Source organism: Suncus etruscus, chromosome 20 (genome assembly GCF_024139225.1).
Source record: "Suncus etruscus isolate mSunEtr1 chromosome 20, mSunEtr1.pri.cur, whole genome shotgun sequence".
Classification (NCBI taxonomy): Eukaryota; Metazoa; Chordata; class Mammalia; order Eulipotyphla; family Soricidae; genus Suncus; species Suncus etruscus.
Window position 1 is genome coordinate 26344555 of NC_064867.1, and position 15417 is coordinate 26359971.

The 15417-nt window shown below is 40.3% G+C and overlaps 1 protein-coding gene and 1 non-coding gene across 2 annotated transcripts in view; one reads left to right on the top strand and one right to left on the bottom strand.

The window, feature by feature from the left end:
• Positions 1–12526, top strand: part of NEK11 (NIMA related kinase 11) — a 220196-nt gene extending 207670 nt beyond the window's left edge. The window contains exon 16 of the mRNA XM_049766089.1: positions 12307–12526. Coding sequence (XP_049622046.1) covers positions 12307–12526 — 220 coding nt within the window. The remainder of the gene's footprint in view (positions 1–12306) is intronic.
• On the bottom strand, positions 5958–6061 carry LOC125998380 (U6 spliceosomal RNA). The gene has a single exon (XR_007491964.1). It is a non-coding gene; the product is annotated as a U6 spliceosomal RNA (small nuclear RNA).
• Positions 12527–15417: the final 2891 nt, after the last annotated feature.

Genomic DNA, 15417 nt, shown 5'->3' on the forward strand with positions numbered 1-15417 from the left:
CAAGAATAGGAAGACAGAAGGAAATAACAAAGCTGAGAGCAGAAATCAACGAAGTGGAAACTCAAAAAACAATCCGAAAGATCAACGAAAGCAGAAGTTGGTTCTTTGAAAAAATAAACAAGATTGATAGACCACTGGCAAACCTAACAAAGAAAGAGAGAGAGAGAAACTTGATAACTCGTATCAGGAATGAAAAAGGAGAGATCACTACTGATATGACAGAGATTCAAAGGGTAATCAGAAACTACTTTGAAAAACTCTACGCCACTAAAAATGAGAACCTGGAAGAAATGGATAAATTCTTTGACTCTTATAATCTTCCACGGTTGAAGGAAGAGGATGTAGCATATCTAAACACCCCCATCACCATTGATGAAATTAAAACAGTAATCAAATGTCTGCCGAAAAACAAAAGCCCAGGTCCAGATGGATTCACTAATGAATTCTATCAAACTTTCCAAGAGGAACTACTGCCAATCTTGGCAAGACTCTTTCATGAAATTGAACAAACAGAAACACTTCCAAATAGCTTTTATGAAGCCAACATCACCTTGATACCTAAACCAGACAGAGACGCTACCAAAAAAGAAAATTACAGACCAATATCACTGATGAATGCAGATGCAAAGATCCTCAACAAAATCCTGGAAATAGGATTCAATGCCTCGTTAAGAAGATCATCCACTACGATCAAGTAGGTTTCATCCCAGGAATGCAAGGCTGGTTTAACATCCGTAAATCTATCAACATAATACACAACATCAATAACAAGAAAAATAAAAACCACATGATCATATCAATAGATGCAGAGAAAGCATTTGATAAGGTCCAACACCCATTCTTGATCAAAACTCTCAGCAAGATGGGAATGGAGGGAACCTTTCTCAATATAGTGAAGGTCATCTACCACAAGCCAGTGGCAAATATTATCCTCAATGGAGAAAAACTGAAAGCCTTCCCTCTAAATTCTGGCACAAGACAAGGCTGTCCTCTCTCACCACTCCTATTCAACATAGCACTGGAAGTACTTGCTATAGCGATTAGGCAAGAAAAGGATATCAAGGGAATCCAGATAGGAAAGGAAGAAGTCAAGCTCTCACTGTTTGCAGATGACATGATACTCTACTTAGAAAACCCTAAAGACTCTATCAAAAAGCTTCTAGAAACAATAGACTCATATAGCAAGGTGGCAGGCTACAAAATTAACACACAAAAATCAATGGCCTTTCTATATACCAATAGTAATAAGGATGAAATGGACATTAAGAAAACAACCCCATTCACAATAGTACCACACAAACTCAAATATCTTGGAATCAACTTGACTAAATATGTGAAGGACCTATACAAAGAAAACTATAAAACTCTGCTCCAAGAAACAAGAGAGGACACACGGAAATGGAAACACATACCCTGCTCATGGATTGGCAGGATTAACATCATCAAAATGTCAATACTCCCCAAGGCATTATACAGATTTAATGCCATCCCTCTAAAGATACCCATGACATTCTTCAAAGAAGTGGATCAGACACTTTTGAAATTCATTTGGAACAATAAACACCCTCGAATAGCTAAAGCAATCATTGGGAAAAAGAATATGGGAGGAATTACTTTTCCCAACTTTAAACTGTACTACAAAGCAACAATTATCAAAACAGCATGGTATTGGAATAAGGATAGGTCCTCAGATCAGTGGAATAGGCTTGAATACTCAGAAAATGTTCCCCAGAGATACAACCATCTAATTTTTGATAAAGGAGCAGGAAATCCTAAATGGAGCAGGGAAAGCCTCTTCAACAAGTGGTGTTGGCACAATTGGATAGCCACTTGCAAAAAATTAAACTTAGACCCCCAGCTAACATCATGTACAAAGGTAAAATCCAAATGGATTAAAGACCTCGATATCAGCCCCAAAACCATAAGATATATAGAACAGCACATAGGCAAAACACTCCAGGACATTACAGGCATCTTCAAGGAGGAAACTGCACTCTCCAAGCAAGTGAAAACAGAGATTAACAGATGGGAATATATTAAGTTGAGAAGCTTCTGCACCTCAAAGGAAATAGTGCCCAGGATACAAGAGCCACCCACTGAGTGGGAGAAACTATTCACCCAATACCCATCAGATAAGGGGCTAATCTCCAAAATATACAAGGCACTGACAGAACTTTACAAGAAAAAAACATCTAACCCCATCAAAAAATGGGGAGAAGAAATGAACAGACACTTTGACAAAGAAGAAATACGCATGGCCAAAAGACACATGAAAAAATGTTCCACATCACTAATCATCAGGGAGATGCAAATCAAAACAACGATGAGATACCACCTCACACCCCAGAGAATGGCACACATCACAAAGAATGAGAATAAACAGTGTTGGCGGGGATGTGGAGAGAAAGGAACTCTTATCCACTGCTGGTGGGAATGCTGTCTAGTTCAACCTTTATGGAAAGCGATATGGAGATTCCTCCAAAAACTGGAAATCGAGCTCCCATACGATCCAGCTATACCACTCCTAGGAATATACCCTAGGAACACAAAAATACAATACAAAAACCCCTTCCTTACACCTATATTCATTGCAGCTCTATTTACCATAGCAAGACTCTGGAAACAACCAAGATGCCCTTCAACAGACGAATGGCTAAAGAAACTGTGGTACATATACACAATGGAATATTATGCAGCTGTCAGGAGAGATGAAGTCATGAAATTTTCCTATACATGGATGTACATGGAATCTATTATGCTGAGAGAGAGAGAAAAACGCAGAATGGTCTCACTCATCTATGGGTTTTAAGAAAAATGAAAGACACCCTGGTAATAATAATTTTCAGACACAAAAGAGAAAAGAACTGGAAGTTCCAGCTCACCTCAGGAAGCTCACCACAAAGAGTGATGAGTTTAGTTAGAGAAATAACTACATTTTGAACTGTCCTAATATTGAGAATGTATGAGGGAAATGTAGAGCCTGTTTAGGGTACAGGCGGGGGTTGGGGGGGGAGGAGGGAGATTTGGGACTTGGGTGATGGGAATGTTGCACTGGTGATGGGTGGTGTTCCTTTTATGACTGAAACCCAAACACAATCATGTATGTAATCAAGGTGTTTAAATAAAAAAAAAATTAAAAAAAAAAAGAAATATTTGTTGTGGGATCATTGAAATAGCAAAAGCAGAAAACAAACTTGAAGCTCTCAGTAAAAGCTGCTGCAGAAAACTTCCTTGTATTTCTCTGAAGGAATGCCACTCTGCTATGAAAAAGTACAGAGGAGGGTCAGCAATTGCTTTGCTGGCAGCTCGAGCTCTCTGGGTGGAAAGTGGGGAGGGGGGGAATGGTAGATGTGATACCATATCATCTATGTTACTTTTCAGTATGAGTGTCTGTGGAATACTCAATAACTTACTGCATTGAAATCCACTGGAGTAGTCTATAGCTGTTAAAGGCAGTATTTTAGAATTAGAATTCCAAATAACTAGGGATACTTTTGTGATATAAGTCTGTTAAAAATAAAACAAAAGCCTGAGTATTTGAGTATAATGGCCTTGGATATCGTGATTTTTTTCCCCTCCCTTTTCTTGAGCATCTCCCAATATTCTAAAAACATACCATTGGTATTTAAACAAATACCCGTAATTTCTCAATAGTGCAACATCTTGCTGCTGGTTTTCTAGTTTGTTTTCAATTTTTTGAGTCACATATAATGTTGACATAAATGGTTTTTAGCCTGCTCTTGTTTTCCAATTTTAGATTCTTTCCTAAGATAAATGTAGTTTTACAAACTAGCTTATAGGTCATGACATTATATTAGAATGATTGGTTTGGAAGATATGACCCTTGATATTTATTTTATTTACCTAATGGGGGGGGTTGAGCCATAACTAATGATGCTCAGGGCTTACTCTTAGCTCAGTGCTTGGAATTGCTTCTAACAGAGCTTGAGGTATCATATGTGGTACAGGATCAAACCAAGTCTTTGGCAGGATCTGGCTGAAAGTGCTGAGGTTTGGTAGAACATCTTTCCCACTTCTTTGGTTCCTAAATCACGTCTGATCCTGCACATTACATCCAAGATGCTGAGGCCAAGAGTTCTAGCTCCTGTGTATGGATTTACTCTCTTTTCATTGGCATCTTGCTCTGTTTAAGAGAGTCTACTGGAGGACAGATCTGCTCAGTTTCTTTTCCCTCCACTTCACTAACCCAACCTGACCTGAAGAAGGTGCTGCCATCTAAATTTTGCGAATCCAGGGGCCAGAGTGATAGCACAGTGGTAGAGCATTTGCCTTGCACATGGCTGTCCTGGGACAGACCTGGGTTCAATTCCCGGCATCCCACATACCTGGGTTTGATTTCCGGCATCCCTCATGATCCCCTAAGCCTGCCAGGAGAGATTTTTGGGCACAGAGCCAGAAGGTGAACCTGAGCACCAGATGAGTGGATCCAAAACCTAAATAAATAAATAAATAAATAATAAATGTTAAAAAATAAATAAATTTGTGAATCCTACCCCATCTCATCCCAGGGAAGCTCTGTAGGACCATGTTCTTTTACAGATATTTTTAGGTGAGTAGAAGCATCTTAAAATCTACTCACCCAAACACCTTTTAATAAAGATTCATCCCCTTTAGCCTCAGTGCAGAAGGCAACCAAGAAACTCACTGATTGCAGAAGCAAGACATTGGGCAAGATCCTGCCCTAATCCCATGGTAGATGCAAAAGTACTGCTCAGGGCCAGAGGATAATACAGGGGTTGAAGTGATTACTTTATATGTGATCAACCCTGGTTTGATCCCTAGCACTTCTAGGAGTGATCTATGAGCAAATATGGAGGATGTGAACCCAAAACTACTACTACATTAATAAGAGCTCAATCCTGATTTGTTCCTACCTGTTCAGAGCATGTGTCAGCTTCAATGATATGTAAATCCATAGCAATCCTTTAATGTAGCTCACCTGAAAGTGATATATTGATTGCCCAAATCTCTGCTTTTTTCTTAGGGAAAAAAAAAAACAGCACCACACTAGCATTCCTTATCTGTCTGTCTCCCTGTCTGCTTTCACTTTGCCTTTTCTCTCACTCTTGCATGCCTGGCACATTTCTGCCTGGTAGGTTATGCAGCAATAAAATCATCTGTGGCTATTAAAAAAGAAGTTTAATAAAGGCAATGTGTGAGCATGCTTGAGAGAGCAGGTGGGCAAAATCACCTTTCATTTATGGAGAAAATTTAATTTGGATATAAGATGATATAAATCCCATATAACTAGGTCTCGGGAGTCCAACCTAACAAGAAGTGTTCTCCTTAAATGAGTTAACTTGCCCTTGTTTTTTGTAATTGCTGTGTATCTAGCACTGGTTTGAGATCCAGCTGGTCCTCTGGCCATTAGTTTTATACTGTTTGAGGGCGAACATAGAGTTTATGGTCCCAAGGAGGTCATTCTCACAGAGGGTGGCATCGCCAGTGTTTGGGTTCCTGTTACAGGTGGGGTACTCTATCCAGTGTGTCAAGTGACACAGACCAGGCCATTAGCATTAGTAGGAGCAATTTTTAAGAGGTAATTCAACATCTTCCTGGGAGAATCCACCTCCTTTCATGCTCTTAATCCTCACTGGGCTAAGACTGACCTTAAGAACTTGGTACTGTATGCAGTACATTATGCAACCAACTTGGATTCAATTCCCACACTTCAAATAGCCTGTGATCCAATAACAAACAAAAAATAGGTGAATCCATCCAGTAAAGTTTTCCTGGACAGAATTAGGAAAGGAAAACTTTATTCATGATAGAACAGGGGAACTACTTGGAACACAGCTGTAAATACAATAGGGATAGCTTAGAGTCATATGAACAATATCAAATGAATGAAGAATTATGCAGAAGATTTTAGGTCTCAAAGTTGGGGGTTTCTGGCTGAGCAGGCAAGGACAGATTTTAGTGCCAAGTTCTTTTTTTTTTTTATGGAACGCTTCACGAATTTGCATGTCATTTTTGCTCAGGGGCCATTGCTAATCTTCTCTATATCGTTCCAATTTTAGTATATTTGCTGCCAAAGCGAGCATAGTACCAAGTTCTTAGGGTCAGTCTTAGCCCAGTGAGGATCAAGAGCATGAAAGGGGGTAGATTCTCCCAGGAAGTTGTTGAATCACCCTCCAAATTAAATGAACAATAGTAAAGCAGTAGGACATTTGCCTTGAATACAGCTGACCCAAGTTCAATCCCTGGAATCCCATATGGTCTCCTGAGTCCCACCAAGAATGATTCCTGAACTCAGAGCCAGGAATAACTCCCGAACGTCACCAGGTATGGCACGACAACAAAAACAAGCTATAATACAAAGAACAGGCTTTTATTTTTTAGCTTTTCTTAACACCAGAGAGCCCTATAATGTGAAGGTGAGCAGAGGAAAAGAGAAGGGCCAACAGTGCGAAGCTTTGACAAAATAAGTAAAGCACATGAAACAGAAAACCAATTCTGCTATATCAGACAGGAAAAGGGGACCTTGTCCTGCCCTCTGGATTCAGAGAATGTTTAGATTGGCATAAAGAGCTATAACTAATGTCTTTTTTGTTTCTTGGAAAACAGGAAATAGATTCTAGGATAAGGTAGATGAGGCCCGAGGTCCTCAGCTTTCTGGCCTCTGGATGATTTGTATTTCTTGTATTTGGCTTGTATTTCTTCGCAGTAATGGATCCTAAATACTGTTGGATCCTAAATGCTGTTGGCCACCCTGAAGCAAGAATCAAACAAAGGGCATGTAGTTCTACTTGTTCTTTGCAAACCAAGTCTTGTGTATATGTGTCATACCCATTGGTGATTAGAGGCTACTTCTCAGCTCTGTGTTCAGTGATGCTCCAGTGATCGTGTGATGCCAGTTTTGGACCTGGCCTTCCACATGCAAAGCATGAGTTTAGCCTGCTGAGCCATCTCTCCACCCCTGCAGATTCAGTCCTGCAGACCATCTGCAAAAAAGTCATAAGGTTCATAAGGTATGGCTGAGTAGGATCTTTTCTCTAACCTTGTTGTCTCTCCCTTGGTCCATGACAGGTATCTTTGCCCCTTTTGGACCATAGTTTTAATTGGAGAAGTTAATTGAAAAGAAAAGAATAAATGTTATTGGAAAATTCAGGTGTTTGCTCTCTGAGATTAACACTTAAAAGGGTGGCATCGCTTTTCCCTCATCCTCTCTCTCTTCCCTCATCTGAATAGTCAAATTTAGAAGTTTTTTTTTAAATTTGAATAGCACAGGAAAGTGCTCCCTTTCAACTCAAGTCCTGAATAACAACAAGAGAGATTCCCAGGAATAGAATTTTCTTTTTTCTGAACCCTAAAATACTTTAATGCATCATCACAGAAATATTGTCGCATGTTTCATGAGTGTTGGAATAAATTTGCACTGCAATATCGCCTCTCTCTTTGCTTTGAGTCTTTAAATGAGTTTGTTTATGGCCTGCCTGCTTCCTTCATTAACCTGCAATTTATTCGAACTAAGTAAATTTCTAAGTTCAGAGATGTGGCATGCTTTCTCGCAATTGTGTGATGGTCAGATATCTATATTTTTGTCTAAGGGCAGTTTTTAAAAATGTGTGAGACTTGTCTCTTAGGGTTTGGTGTTGTAACCATGAGGCAATAGCTTTGGAAGTATATGGGTTTTCTAACTATGAGGGATGGATGGATAGCATTCCATTGATGTCTGTTTATGTCAAGCTAATTAAGCATATTCAGATTGTCTGTCATTGTTATTATCAATTGCTCAAGTCTCACCTCTCAACAATAAAGTGTATTGAATTCCTACATTATTGGGATAATCCTAACAATTTTTTCCTGCCATGTTTTAGGTACTTTGATCCAACTTTATCCAAGGCTATACTAGTTTCGAATTTAAATTTTATTGCAGTGAATTGAGTTGCTCCCTTCAGTTTCTGGCATTCTTTATCCAATTATGCTTTTCCTTTTCTAACTATTTATCTCATATTAAGATAGCTATACCCCCAAGATTTGGGGGAGTTACTTGGCCTTTCAATAGGTATAAAATCAGTTTTGGATGTTTCATCAATGAGTTCCTTCATCTCTGCTTGCTGTAAATAAAAACCAGAGGTAAGGGGTCAATTTTATCACAAGTGAAAGATCTTTAGAGATATGGTCAACTGCCATAGGTTATCCAACTAACTCAGCTGAGCTGCCTGCTGCTATGGCAGGCAAAGCAGAGGACAGCACCTTTACCAAAGGTCTACACAGCAGTACATCTGCTTACTTCTGTCTCTGCCCACCAGCCACTAGAAACACTAGATACGAAGAGAAGAGATCAGAGCTGCTTCTATAATTCAGAATCCTGGTGCTTGTTATCACCAAATTTTTATTGTGAAGACAGCATTAAGGGGAAGTCTACATTGCAAGATTTCTTAAGTCCCAGAAAAGTTTCAAAGTTTCTCTTAAACTATGCCTGAAGAATAAACTACACATTCTCTTAATGATTTCTGCTAAACTAGGTACTTATGGTGATTTACTTCAAAAATAAAAAATTCAAGGCCGGAGAGCATAGGGCATTTGCCTTGCAAGCGGCTGACCCAGGACCGACATTGGTTCGAATCCTGACATCCCATATGGTCCCCCATGCCTGCCAGGAGAGATTTCTGAGCGGAAAGCCAGGAGTAACCCCTGAGCAACACTGGGTGTTATTCAAAAACTAATTAACTAAATAAATAATTCTCATTATACTACTGGCTCTTAGGTTAAACTTTTTTTCATAAGCCAGGAAAAAGAGAAACACTTAGAATAGTGACTTATCCAATATACAAACTATAAAACTCTGGAAGCTTCTAGTTATAAATTAAAAGAGGATTATGAGAATTACCGTGCAGTTCACTTTCAAGAAGAGTAAAGAGTACTGTACATGAACGTAAAATAATGGTCCTCAAATACCTGTATGTAACAGACTATTAAGGAGTGCGAGTGTGTGTGTGTGTGTGTGTGTGTGTGTGTGTAAAATCACTTAAATATGAAAAAAACCACTGCTCAGATTAGTTAAGTAACTGACCCAAATCATGCAGCCCAGAAAAGGTAGAGCCAAGCGTCTACTCTGGCTTCTCTGAACCTAATGTCCATATCATGGTGATGAAAAGGATCTTCATAGGAGTGAGTGCTGGAGTGAAACTACCAGAGTTCAGATCCTACCTCCACCAGGTAAAAGCAATGTGGCAGTGGGAAGCTTATGGGAATCCTCCCCTATATCTTGAACAATGCTATATGAGAAGATTAGCATTGTTGGTGGTTCAATGGGCTGATAGAAAGAGAGCCTCAGAATGTACCCTGGCACAGATGGAAAACAACCATAAGATGGAAAGGTACCATTACCATAAATGCCTGCTGGATGTCATGGCCTTAGAGGACAATTGTTAGAGGATAAAGCTCATCATGGGTCAAATTTGTTAACATCATCCTCATGTGCTGTTCACCTTCTTCATATTTCTATTTACCTGATCTTTCCCTCCCACTGATGTGACCTGAGAGGGCTGCACAGCACCTCCTCTTTTGAGTCTTCCCTACATTTACCAATCATAGCTTTAGAGCACTTTATGTGCTTCTCACGGTACATAGTGACTGTGTGGGTCACTTATTTATTCCGCAACTGTTTCCTAAGCACCTGCTGCCAGAGTGATAAGAATAGAGAGACCAACCACACACAAATACACACCAAAAAAAGATGGAAGAAAAATTCCAGTATAAACCTCTGGAACAATGGGGTAATTGTGCTGGACTGGGTCACAGGAAAGACTTCTCTGAGAAGGAGATATTGAAATAGATATGAATGGCAAGAGAGAAAGAGTCAATCATATAAAGATCAATGAGAAAGGCCTTCCAGGGAAAAAAATACTAGCAACACTTTTATAAACTCTCATGTCATTAAACAGTTCCCTGACCATAAGGCAACATTCCTAAGGAGGGTTACACATTGTCACACAATGAAACTAGCCAGAAACATCTAGTGATGTAGCAGGAACCCTATAAGGTCCTTAAAATTACCTCATGAGGGGCAAAACACCAGTTCAAAAGGTTGGGTACAGGCCTTGAATGAAGGAAACCTAGATTCCATCCTCAGCTCTGATGGTCCCCCCCAGTATCACACACTGTAAAGTGAGACTAGATAAAACCCTATACAAAGGTGTATCCCCAACTTTCTCTTTTCCTAAACCTCTTTCTTTGATATGTAAAAACCCACTGGATAGTTACTTTTGTGTCTCTCAACCTTCCCCCTCCTGGTATTGAGAATTAGTTTGAGTAAAGAAAGGAGTTCTGGCTTTTGGCTTGGGCAGAGGGAGCAGGAGGCAGAGAGAGGCCATGAAGTGAAAAGCAGACTTATTAAGATGACTCTTTCCTGACTGCTTGGTGTATAATTTCTCCTCCACTACCCTGCTTCATTAGACTCATCAACCTAAGGGGTTAGAAACAAGGTGTGTGTGGCAGTCTTAACACTTGTGGATTTTTTATTTTACAACATGCAATGCCCCCTCACCCCCAGCACTGCTAGTGTGACCTCCAGACCCCAGACCTCTTCTCCATAAGAAAAGATCACATAAACATGAAAAGAGATTTTACAAAATGCCCTTGAGTGGAACAAGAAAGAGCAGCAGCAGCATAGGCAGAATGATAGGAGGAGGGAGATGGCAGAGGACAGGGAAGAATGCAGAGTGGGCCCAGCCTGAACATTCCTCTCTTATTAAAATGTTTCAAACAAGGCTACCAAACTGGAAGAAAGTTAAATGCATTGCTAGGTTGAATGCTGCTGGTTGAACCAAACGTGTCATGTTTTGCCCACAGGTCTTTTATTGTGTATGTCCCTCCTAGAAATAAAGGGAAATAGAGGCATGACAAAATTGAAGTCATTGAAGCAGACATAAGGTTTGGGTGAGAATTTGGTCTGACCCAGTGCTCTTCTTCAACCTCCACATCTTCACCTGAAACACAAAAATTCATAAACATACACATATGGTTAATAAGAGCCATTCCATCTCCCCTTTCTGTGCACCACCTCCTCATTGTTAATTCATTCTTAAGACTCTTATTTCCCACCATCCTCCTCTTGCTATGGTCCTGACTCTGGCCACACCAACATGCTTGATATTTCCCTGAGATGTTTTCACCAATTCCCTCTGAAATTTAAAAGAGAATTTCAAAATTCCATTTGTAGGTAGTAGAAGCCTGACTTTTACCCTAGGGTTTCTACTCAAGTGAGCTTCTGATGTAGCTCTTCTTACCCCATGTCTCCTCTGCCTCATGTTTTAAGCAGGGCACTTGCCATAAAACAGAAGTTTAATGATTATTTATTGACTCCATTAGAAAAAAAAGATGGGGGGCTCCGTGGGCTAAAGAGGTAGAACAGTGGATAGAGTGCTTGTCTTGCAAAAGGATGACAATAATTCTATTCTAGGCACCACATATAGTCTCCTAGAACTACCAGGAGTGATCCCTGAGCACAGAGTCAGAAATAAGCCCTAAGAATTATTGAGTATGGCCTCAACCCCAACATTGGAATCCTGCTCTGTGCTATATCATGGAAGGATGAAGAGGGTATCATACTGAGATAACTCAGAAGGAAATAAAGAACACTGTTTCACTTCATTCATATATGATACATCAAGACGTTGCCGTCAAGAAACCAAATGAAGCAAAATAAACATTTAGACTATGAAAGAAATTAGTGGTTATCAAAAGACCAAGAGCAAGGGGAATGAGGACCAAAGTGACAGTACATTAGGAAGGGGACTTGCCTTGCATGTTGCTAACCCAGGTTCAATCCTCAGCACCACATATGGTCCCCTTAGCACCACCAGAAGTGATCTCTGAGCACCATTGGGTGTGTCCTAAAATAAAAAGAGGAATGAGTATATCAGGTAAAAGGGGTGTAGGGATGGAAGACCTAGAGGAGATGATTTATCATGAGGTACACCTGATAATGGAGACATGTCAGAAAAACTATATTTCACTTAAAAATGAAAATTGATTCCAAAAATTATAAAGAAGTATCTGGGAAGCTATAAAAGTACCTGGGGTCCACCTCTAATCACAGAGCCAGGAATCGTCTGTGAGCATTGCCAGGTGCTTCTCCTACCCAAAGAAGTAAAAATGAAAAACTGAAAAAGAAACATTTGATGTTTAGTATTGAATGTTCGAGGTGGAGATATTTGTCTTGTTTTCCCCCCTTTATTTCCTATATCCCAGAGTTTCAGTGTTATTTATTGAGTTTTAATCAATATCTCTCTCTTTGTCTGTCTGTCTGTTTCTCTCTCATCACTTCTGTGGCAGATCAGCCATTGAGAAACTGGGCGAACAAGTGTTTGAGGAGGTCTACAATTACCTTAAGATGGCCAGACAGCAGAAAATCAGTGAGGTCGAGATCCGGGAGTCTCTGGAAAAAGTGGTGCCCCATGCCAGCGACTGTTTTGAAGTGGACCAACTCCTCTACTTTGAAGAGCAGGGGTTAATCCCAATGGTAGAAGGCTCCTCACATCAAAAGCATCACTAAGCAACTGTCCAGAAGAAGCAGGTTCCAGTGGGCATCTTTCCACATACACATGTCTGTAAAACTCATCTGCCATGTGCTACTGCAGGAAGCTGTTAACCATGCTGGAGTTACCATCTTGCCTTTCACTCCCTCGACTCTTTTTGAAACCAGGAAATGCAACTGCTGCTCTCAGAGTTCTAAATTAACCAGTATTGTTTGCTATGATCTGTGAATGGAGTTTGGCTGTACTAACCTTGACCACAAAGACTCAAGTCTCTCAACACTTAACTCATATAGGGATGGCCTTGGAGAGGTTGTCTACATTTTGCAATTTCCTGTTGTACAGATCCAGCACTAGTTTGTACTGGCCAGCTTGCTTTTGAAGGGCCCTGGACACTGAGCTCCCAACAGTCTGAGCTACTACCCTTGGAGTTAGAAACCCCATGTGAGAGGTCCACTTTTTCCCTACCTGGGTTAGTCAGGGAGAAGTCCCTTATGTATAAGCAGTGGACTTAAAGATCCAAAAACGAACTCTTCTCACTTAATCCATAGATTTCTGTGGAATATTGAAGAATCTAATTGTGAATGTATTTTTCTGTGGTTAAAAAATAAATCATCTATTTCAACTTTTTCTTATCCAGCAGTGTGTTGATGAGCATAACACACACACACACACACACACACACACACACACACACACACACACACACAATCATAGTTAGAATGTGTGGTATGTTGGTTAACTGCTGCCTCTTCAGTACCAGTATTGTGCTTAGCGCATAATTTTAGCAATCATACTTTGTTGTCTTTTCTCATCAGTAAGGAGGGAGAAGGGTTTCTCAAACAAGCTCAAGATATTTGTTACAAAATGAGTCCAAATGAGTTACAAGAATCTGATGCACAGACACACTGTTGCCCCAGATTGCCTCTTGCTAAAGCAATCAAGAGAGTTTTGTCAGCCCATTGATTATCATTGGTGGGGTCATGCTCCCAATATCATATTCTATCATTTAGACCAAAACTTCTCTAATGTGAGCATCAGTATCAGTCTTGTTAAAACCCAGAGCGCATTACCTTCCACCCTCAATGTAACAGACCTGAGTGAATTCCAACAAGGGAATTTGAAGTCTAAAGAGATGCTCAGGTCTCTTGTAGAGCCACAGACAGACCATTGCCAAGACCTTTGTTACAGCTGAATATTTTGATGTACTTGTCATTTGGTTTTAATTCATCTATGAGGACTGGGAAGAAAGACCCAGAAACTTAGATCCCTCACAGTAAATATTCTTGACAGAGGTTATCTATAGAGAGTATATCAGTGCTCTAAATGACTTAATGGGATTTGACAGAGTCAGCATAAGGATAAGGGAAAGTGACTACTGTCCTCAAGGTCTCATTTGTCTTCTGTGCACTGAACATCCCGTGAGCCCAGTGTCTGCAGACACTGGACATTACTATTCTCTGTTCCCTCTCCATCCTAGCTGCTGAGACAGGGTGTAAAGTATTTAGGGTATAAACTAAATGTGGAAGAAATTTGCAAAAATTTTACATTTAAATATATGTTTGATTTATTATTGGTAAATATATTTTTTGTGGTTTTTGGGTCACACCCGGCAGTGCTCAGGGGTTATTCCTAGCTCTACGCTCAGAAATTGCTCCTGGCAGGCATGGGGGACCATATGGGATGCCGGGATTTGAACCTTTGACCTCCTGCATGAAAGGCAAATGCCTTACCTCCATGCTATCTCTCCGGCCCCTATTGGTAAAAATTTTATGTGCATACCTATTTGAGTTTTACCCAGGATCATGAGTGGAAAAAGTTGAAGCAGACTTGTTCTGTATTATTGTGAAGAGGTAAGAGGACAGCACCAAGGTTCGTTCACCTTCCTTTTCTAAAATCTAATGGTGCTACTTCTTGCTCTCTCCTGAATGTGATACCCTAAAGCCCTTTCTGACTGCCATGGGGTGTCCTCAGAGAACCCTCCCCAACCAGGGAAGTGACTGTGACAGGAAAACAGGGGTCTCATATTGTTTGACTCCTGAAGGTGAGGTCTGAGATTTCTTTCAGGATCTGGACTTGAACATATTTCTCAGGTTTCAGGGCAGCGCAGCAAAAGTCAGGCTTGCCTTAGATAGCCCAGAATATATGGATCATGTGACCAGTTAGGTATTTGTGTGGCCATGGGTATCTCCAACACATTAATAGGGAAGAGCTCTCACCTCTGAGAAAAGCTTCCCACACCTCCTATTTCCTTTTAGGATCCATCAGAATTCAAATGGATGGAAATGGGGATTAGCACTTGGAGCACTCAGGTTCATAAGTCTGGACCTGCCTTGTTGGTGGTTTCTCTAACATTAAATATTTGCTGGATCATAAAAGGAAATATATTTGCAAATGGTCTGTGCCATCTTTCACAAATGAAGTCTACCCAAAAATAGTACCCTGGACTTTGAGAACATGTGGCAAGGGAAAAAAGACTGCCTCCAACTTTTTAAGTGATTTAACTAGGACCTTCCAGTTGAACTACTAAAAAATTTTACAAGAGGAAAAAAACATGTGAATTTTAATCACCTCACCACTAGGATTTTGCATGGTATGGGTGCTTTTTCAGGTAGAAGTGAGCACTCCAAAGCAGCAGCTTATGTACAGTTTTGTTTTGTTTTGTTTGCTTGTTTGTTTTTTGGCCACGCCCGGTGATGCTCAGGGGATACTCCTGGCTATGCACTCAAAAATCACTCCTGGCTTGGGGAACTATATGGGATGCCAGGGGGAACTGAATCGCAGTCAGTCCTACTCTAGCATGGGCAAGGCAGATGTCTTACCCCTTGTGCCATGGCACCAGCCCCTTATGTACAGTTTTGACAAGAGTGATATATTTGTAAGATAGTGATAAGACAAAAGAGATTTGAGT